Genomic DNA, 8,673 nt, shown 5'->3' with positions numbered 1-8,673 from the left:
CAAGTGCTAGGTATTATTAAGTGCTGAGTGAGTGATCCCTGTATAGCCAGCTGCTGTGTCCCATCCCACTCCAGGCCCGTACAGCTGGGGCACGGCTTCAGTGTGGCCAAATGCACCAGATACCTCCAAGGGCATATTTTAGCCTGTAAGCACATCATGTCCTGCTTTGTGTCCTTCACATCCCAGGTACACTGGCAAAGACTGAAAAATAATAATAACTCCTGACCTGAACCCAGAACAGTTGAGTGAGCTTGATCTTTTATTATTTCATTTCAACTCTGCAGAATTACTGCATGGAAATCCCAGCCACCTGCAAAGGGATGGGATGTTTTTACATGTGACAGCACCAAAAGTAGAAAATTTCTGATCTCTTTAAGTTCTGTGTCATAACTTTCTGCTACTGTCCTGCAGCTGGGAAGAGGAAGGATGGTCTTGTGGGTAAGGCAAAGTCTCAGCATTTAGGCAACCCGTGTTTAACAGAGTTCCTGCATGGCCTTGGATGATCATTTAATCTCTTTTTGCTTGCAGGCAGGGAGCACGGTGATGGGGGCTGGAAAAGGCCTCAGTTGGGAAATCTCCAGGTGGGCCTGCTTTCCGTCATTGTCTTTTTGGGGGTCACTGGATACTGGTCACTATAAGTGACTTGATGCGGGTTTATATGGGCCATTGGTCTCGTCCATGTCGGTAATTCCTATGTTTGGCTTAATAAAGTCTTCCCCCTTCTTTTTCCCTTGTGTTATCATGTGGCAAAAAAGGAACAATTCATAGTGAGTTGCCCCTTAAATGGTGTGTAGGATCAAAGGCTAGGCTTCCAAGGCTGTGCATGTGCAAGTGCTGAAGCCCAGCGGCACACGCGTTATTTACTCATATTTCTGATGTTGCCCTTATGACATGTATTGGCTATTAAAAAAGAACGTGAACATCGACTGGTTCTAATATTCAAACAAAACTGTTGTGAACATCAGAGAACAAAAGCTTGCCTTGCCTTTGTGTGGCTACATCCCATCAGAGTCTGCAGGTGATGTTATCTGTGGTCAGATATGGCCGGGGAGGCACCCAGCTTATTCAAGACCTTGCTGCTCACGTCAACCTCCTCCCACCTGCTCCAAACCCATTGATTCTCCCCGCCCCCTTTAACCTCCCATCAGCTCCCACCTCAGAGCCCAGCTCAATTCTAAGCCTTATATAGGATTTACACAGGACAGGAATGCTTTGTTTCCCAGTTTGAGCTCCACGCCCTATTTTTGGAAAAATACTAGCAGGCCAAGATGGGGTCCAGTACCAGGTGATATGATCACATGAAGTTGCAGTGTCAAAACAGCATCCCAGGAAGCTTCTCAGGAAGGTGGGAGATTAGCATGTTCAAACTCCTATTGTTCTCCCTAATGGCCCATCCAGGCTGATTGCATAATATCTGGTGGGTGTTCTCCAGGTGTAAACACAGTTGTAATTGTTACCTAGTCAATATTCCTAACTTCAGAGACAGAAATGATACGTCCATACAAATAGGTTAATCATAGTCAGTAAATCATAATCTTTCCAATGATACCTTATATGATTCATCTTGCATAAAATACATCCTAGATATGCTATAATCATCTTATAACAATATTTCTATGGGAAGTAGAGTCACACCCTGATATTAGGGTCTCATGTGGCTCCCTAGTGAGAGAATATTAGCACATTGAATGTATATATCTTCCCACCACCGCTGTGAGACAGGGCAGGGTTATTACTCACCTGTGCAGAGGCTCAGAGACAGCCAATGGTGCATGGTCACACAGGGGAAAGGAATCAAACCCAGATCTGTTGAGTCACAGAGCAATGCACAGACCACAGGCAGCATTCCAGCCATCTGAGCGGTGACAGGCCTGGATGGACTCAGTGAGCAGGGAAAGCAAGGAGCTAGTTACAGAGGTTTGATTCACTGGCTTGTTCTCCCCCTGCCTCGGCAGAGTTTAGAGCAGCCTTGGGGTTGGGTGGAATTCCACCCAGCGGTAACGGCTTCCAAGAGCATGGCACACTCGGGCCAAGTTCCTGCACACAGCGGCCACCCCAGAGTGATTCCTTGGGCCCTGCAGAGGCCCTGCCCTTCCCTCTAAGGTCCTTGCAATAACTGACTCTCAGCCTGGGATACTTAAAACAAGAGCCCCCTTTGTGGGGTCGCATTTATTCAGTCTTCTCCAAAACAGAAGGTCTCCAACCCCCCAGCCCAATCCTCCTCCTTTACTCAAGATCCCCCCGCCACCCTGCTGGCTGGGGTCAGCGTGGGTTCAGGCTTGCCACATCCGCTGCCCAATCTCTTCCCCTGACACCCTGACCCCTGTCCCCATCACTTCCTACTAGGCCCTTCCCCTGCTCCTCCACTACCCCTGAGGTTCTGCTCCCTGGCCAGGCCAGAGCTGGGCTGTGGTAAGAGGTGCCCTGGAAGCCCAGGCCTCTGTGGGGAGACTCAAACTCTACAACTTCCCTAAGGGGATGCATCCTGGGGGGCAGAGTCACAGGCAGGGGGTGGCTGCTCTTGGGGCCCCCAGCCACATGCCCATGGCAGGAGGAGGGTCTGGGGCTCCATACAGTGGCTCTGGCTCCCTGGGCAGCTCTTCGGGCATCTGGTCTCTGGCCTTGGGCCTGGAGAGGGGGCGGAGCTCAGATAAAGAGGAGGAGCAGGAGGTGGGGCTTGGGGGAAGGGATGGGGCAGAGGGAGGGGCCTCAAGGGAAGAAGAGGAGCAGGAACGGGGTCAATGCAGGGATGTGGATCCTGCATATGATCTGCTTTTGCTTTTGAAAAGGTGGTTACCTTACACTGAATGGGCTGGGCTGGGATAGGAGCTAGCTGTGCCTCTGTGGGGGAGTTGAGGACCATTTCCACCCTCCAGCAGGGCAAACAGAGGGGAGGAGAAGGAGGGAATCTGGGCCTTAGTCTCTTACCAGGACTCCTGTGTGTCAGACCCTCACTCACATGCTCAGCTCTGCCTACATGAGTAGTGGGTTCAGCAGGTGTGCTGTGTGCAGAGCCACAAACAGAGTGGGGGGGGGCAGTGTGAATGGCTTCTCCTGGGGTGCTGGCGTTAATCATGTCTCTGACATGACTCAGTCATTAGGACTTGGCTAAGGGGGTAAGGGGAGGGTGGGTGTCTGTGCCCCTTCAATAGCTCCTGTCCACAGCTGATGCAGCCCCATGGATCACACAGCATCCAGAGCGCTCAGGAAGGGCCAGGACTGAAACTGCCAAAGAAGCTCGGCACCTTTTTTCATGGCCCCTGGATGTTTAACCAGAGACAGGCCAGTGATGGGCCAGTTATAATGCGAAACAACATCCACATCCCATCTCCTTATTGACTGTATCGAGACTGCTCCAACTGCCAACACAGATCTTTATGGGCCAACTCCCCACCATTTCCACTCACTCCAGGAACATAGTAATTTTGTAAATGCTGCTGTCTGCCTTGGTCACCTTCCCCAAGTGCACTGTCCTCTCTCACCAGGAAGCAGGAACAGCCCCTATCCCATTATTCCAGGCCGTAGATCCTGCCTGAGCCTCTCTCTGAAGAGTGGAGATCAATTGCTTATGTCATCTCAGATGTAAGGGTCCAGGACGGAATAGGTGGCCCCTGGTTTTCATCTGCCATGTAACCAGTGCTGGAGCCGGGTGATGAACTGACCCATCACTTGACAAACACCCTGATTATCCTCGCACGAAGGTGTTTGCTTTTCACGCTGTACACAATTGGATTCATCAGAGGCGGGACCAGCAGGTAGATGTAGCCCAGGAGAATCTGAAGCAATGGAGGAGAGCCCTTCCCGAATCTGTGTAACACAGACAAACCGATCTCTGGTGTGTAAAAGAGCACAACAGCACAGAGGTGGGAGACACAGGTGTTCAGGGCCCTCAGGCACTCTGTGGGGGATGCGACTTTCAGCACTGTTTTGAGGATCATCACATAAGAGAGGAAGATGAGCAGCGAGTCCAACCCCACCATTAAGAGTGTAATAAACAAGCCATAGATGCTGTTGATTGTGATATCTGAACAAGCCAGCTTCATGACCTCCTGGTTCAGGCAGTAGGAATGGGAGAGGACATTGGCTCGACAGTATCGGAACCGCTTCAAGAGAAAGGGGAGTGGGAATGTTAGGACAAACCCTCTTAACACAAACACCAGTCCCATCTTGGCTATTCTCGGAAGAGTTAAGATGGAAGCATATCTCAGTGGGTTAGAGATCGCGACAAAGCGGTCAAAGGCCATCAACAAGAGAATGGAGGATTCAATGAATGACAGCGAGTGGATGAAGAACAGCTGGGCAAAACAGGCATCAAGGCTGATCTCCCTAGAGTTAAACAAATATATGCCCAGTATCGTCGGTATGGTGGTTATCGATATGCCAAGGTCTGTGATGGCCAACATGGAAAGGAAAATGTACATGGGCTCATGGAGGCTTGGATCTGTTTTTATAATGAACAGAATGAGTGAATTTCCTACTATTGAAATAACATATACTAAGCAGAAGGGGATAGAGATCCAGAGATGGGCGTCTTCCTGCCCAGGTAGCCCGGTCAGAAGGAACACTGCAGAGTTCAATTTGGTGTCATTGACAGCAGACATAATGTACTGGGCAGGTCCCAGGAATTTTGAACTTTTCTTCCTAAAAGGAAAAAGAACAGGAGACTAGTTGATATTTAAGGAGACATTTTTCTGCTCTCAGTGGAAATCTAGAGTCTCCCAGGAGTTCAAAGAAGATCAGCAAATACATAGTCTTGGATTTGCAGCAACAACAGGAAGATAGGCATTGCCAGACTGGATCAGACCTGCAGTCCATCGAGCCCAGTATCCAGTGGCCAGCTCCAGTTGTTTCAGTGGAAGGTGGAAGAAAACCTGCAATAGGCAGCTCAAAGGGAAAATTTTCCACTGGCACCCACTAGTTAGACATATTTTGTGACATAAACCAGGACGGTTTAGAGCCCTTCCAAGACTTTTTTTTTAAAAAAGTCTCACTACTGTAACTGGAATTTCTGGTTACCCATATAAACAGCCCGTCACTTTGAATTCTGCTAAGCTCGTGGCCCCTGTGATATCTTTTGACTGTGAGTTCCACAGCCTATTTGAGCACTGTGTGATTTTACAATTGTGACCGTCATACACACACCCTTTCTGGCCCTCCACTTCTGTGTCTGGCCCTTTGTATCATGGCATGTGGGTAAAAGCATGGCAACTGCATGGTGAAAATGGTATTTATGTGTCCTACATTCAAGCTATTTATAAATGTGTTTCATTGCCTCATTACACACACACACACACACACACACACACACACACACACACACACACACACACACACACACAAAATATAATTTTCTCCTCTCCTGAGAATTTAAATGATGCCACTGCCCCTTTGTCATTTTTGGGGGATAAATTCTTAGGGTCGGGTGTTTAATTCAATAACAGTGACTTCAGCAGCATCACTTTAGATTTACATGTGTACATTCAATCAGAACAAGGCTCTATTAACTTTCCCTTACCAAATGCCCCAGGTGATACACTCTGACCCCCAAGAATCCTTTCAAGAGAAACTGAAATGTTTTGCCTGCCCAGCATTGACTGAATCCAGCAAGGTTTATAATCCACACGCTTCTTTTCATCCTCACCGGACCTAAATCCTCTCCGAATGCAATGCTCTGTAGATATCTGGGAAGTTACAAGCTAACATAGACAGTTACTTCAGCTAAGCGGGGGAGGGATTGGTATCACAAATGAGTGAATAGTGTAAATGCTAGATTTGCACTAATATCCACTTAATGTGCAAGTTACTTCAGCCATTCTTGTGTAAGAGGTGATGAGAATAAATTACATACAATCAATATTACAGGGCCCTTTCCTGCACCTCAGCTCTATTTGCTGAAACACAGACTAGTGCTTCTGGTTTCTCATGACTTTTTGGAGTGTCTTGCACAGCTATTGCAGTGGGATTGTGTTCATGACTCTGAATATAAGTGTTAGAAACACCTTCTGGGGATAGAATCATACAACTGTTCACAGAAAAAAGAGTTAATAGCACAAACCCATTACAAACAGTTTATGGAGTATTTCTGATATACTTTCTAAAGCTTAAGCCATTAAGTTGTAAAGTTACCACTGCTCCTTCCTGCAGAGATTCCAACAACTCTGCTGCTGGCTTTCAATATACATCCATCTCATGAAACTTTGGTTTGTAATTGTATTACAATGAAACGTTTTGGCCTAACAAATCTTCTTTCAGAGAAGATTTCTCAGGTTAGAGTGGGACTTAAAAAGTAGCATATGTAAACAGGGTCTGAATGAACTCTCCTCTGACAGCTACCGGGAAGGGGGAGAGACTTGAGGAGCAAACTGTATTTACATAAACACACATACTCTCCCTAGATATCAGTAGATAGGTGTTGCTCAAAGTGTTCAACTTTGGCTGGTGTACAAATCCTATAGTACTGAATGCAGGGGTAGTGAAATTCTGTTATTAATGTTAAGTATCAAAGGAGTAGCTGTGTTAGTCTGGATCTGTAAAAGCAGCAAAGAGTCCTGTGGCACCTTATAGACTAACAGACGTATTGGAGCATGAGCTTTCGTGGGTGAATACCCACTTCGTCAGATGCATGGTGGGTGAATACCCACTTCTTCGGATGTTATTGATGTTGTTGTCTTTATTGTATGAATAAAGGGGAGCAAAAGTGTGCTCAACCTGTCCCAAATGAGGTGGTCACCTTCAGCTGAAAGTATCTCATTAAGGCAGTGGCTTGAATGCCAGAGCCCTGTGAAGGTAAGAGGACTGGGGACAGGTATCCCAGGCAGGAGTTGTGGGCTCTCTTTTAGGGTCCCCGGTATGGTTTAATCTGTTCCTACCCACCATTCAAAGATAGAGCTGAATAGACTCCATTGGGAGCCTTTTTTATTGTAAGTGCTGAAATGAGAGCTGAAATCACTGGTGGTGGAAAAGCATTTCTGCCCAGCCTTCTACAAGCTTACAGTCACAAAGAGCTATCAGTCACTAAGAGATAGACCTGCAGAGGTCACAGCAGAGAGGCAGGTGGCAGCAGAAGGTATCTGACAGTCAACTGACTAGAGTGGAGCAAGTGGCTGGTGGGGCAGCCAGCAGAGAGGAGCCATGGCTGCCGGGGTGGCCAGCCAGAGCAAGTGATCAGATGGCAGGTGGTAGGTGAATGATGCACCTCTGAGCTCCAGGCCCTCACTGACCAAGGACAACCACAATGAGTGGGGTGTGGGCACAGTAAAGGAACTTTGGGTTGTAAAACTCAAGAGCACGAAGCAGAAGACGTGTCCTGCTCACAGTTTTAGGATTATGAATCCTGCTTGTGGCATTTTCCCTAATTAATGTCGGGAGACTTCTCTCCTTTTATTAAAAGTTTCTTTTCTACACTTGGACTCTGTGATTGCGAGAGGGAAGTATTGCCTCTCAGAGGTGCCCAGGAGTGGTGTGTAATTTTCCCTGGTTACTGGGTGAGAGCTTGGCCCTCTTCTTTGTTGTATTATTGAAAAGGAACCCCTAGATATTGAAACTGGCTCTGGTAGCTGCCGGCTACGTCTGGCAGAAGGGCTACATGTATGTCATCTGGATTTCTCCGGAACCTGAAAAGATCACAACATCTCACCCTTCAGTCAATCGCTTGTCAGCAAACAAAAGTCTAGTAGCTCCTCTGTCCCTGAGTTAATAGCTGACTGGTTCTCCTCAAGTTCTATCACTCTGTAGCCTCTATCCGGAGTGGTAACAGGCATTGGGATCAGTGTAGAAAACATTAATTACCTGGGCTCTAACTCTCTAGTACATAGTAAACCCAGCACCTGTTTTTCAGGCATGATGCAGGTTTTCAGGAAGTGCATTTAAAGTCAAATGCAAGTGGAACTTCATTTCCCATATGAAAGTAGTGTATTGCTCTCTGACTGCCTATGACCTGTATTCATAAAATCCATAGCACCCGGGAATGGTATTGGGACAGACATGGAGCTGAGCTGCCATAATGAATGTGTATCTTAAACCCAGCTCTTTGAATGTTTATGTTATGGCTATTTCGGGTTAACTATTAGCATGTTTATGTTATGCTAGTATTGGGTGAAACCAGTTTTGCTCTTCTTAGTTTAACAGGAGGCTGCTGGAAAACAAGCAGCAAGGGAAGTAACAGCTCAAGAAAAGCCATCGCTCAGTAACCACCCCAGGGAGATTGAGAGATGACACCGGAGCTACAAGCTGGGAAGAGCCTATTTCCATCCTCTAGCCACATCGCACAGCTTGTTTTGCTAGTGCTGAGAATCTGTCCAGAGCTGGGGCAGCTGTTGTGAGAATCTCTTCAGACTGATAGGCACAGACAATGCTGGGGAAGTCATAAGGCCTTTGGCCTGCCTGGGTCCCCGTCAGAGTGGGAAGGCTTGGGGTCAGAGACGTATACAGACTGTTGTTTGAAAACCCTCTTATTCTCCCATATTACACTTTATTCCTGCTGTTCAGATTAAACAATATTCTGGTTTAAGAAGGCTGGCTGGTCACTCGTCTCTCCACTACTCACAGAATCCCAGAGAGAAGAAACACAGGTGCCGAACCCACTTGGACCAGCTCAGCAAGCACAGCTGACCTGCAGTGTGCGGTACCCCAGTGCCCAGTCTGAGGGTGGGAGGATCGCGGAATTCCACCCCA

General features: G+C 47.5%; 1 protein-coding gene across 1 annotated transcript; it reads right to left on the bottom strand.

The window, feature by feature from the left end:
• Positions 1-3,665: 3,665 nt before the first annotated feature.
• On the bottom strand, positions 3,666-4,601 carry LOC135882654 (olfactory receptor 51G2-like). Its single transcript, XM_065409633.1, has one exon. It carries the CDS (start codon positions 4,599-4,601, stop codon positions 3,666-3,668), a length of 936 nt encoding a protein of 311 aa, XP_065265705.1.
• Positions 4,602-8,673: the final 4,072 nt, after the last annotated feature.

This window comes from Emys orbicularis, chromosome 1, assembly GCF_028017835.1.
Source record: "Emys orbicularis isolate rEmyOrb1 chromosome 1, rEmyOrb1.hap1, whole genome shotgun sequence".
NCBI lineage: Eukaryota > Metazoa > Chordata > Testudines > Emydidae > Emys > Emys orbicularis.
This window is presented reverse-complemented; position numbering and strand designations above follow the sequence as displayed.

What these genes read in the sequence shown, in the direction of transcription:
- LOC135882654 (XM_065409633.1), bottom strand. Translation starts at nt 4,601, where the DNA reads ATGTCTGCTGTCAATGACACCAAATTGAACTCTGCAGTGTTCCTTCTG.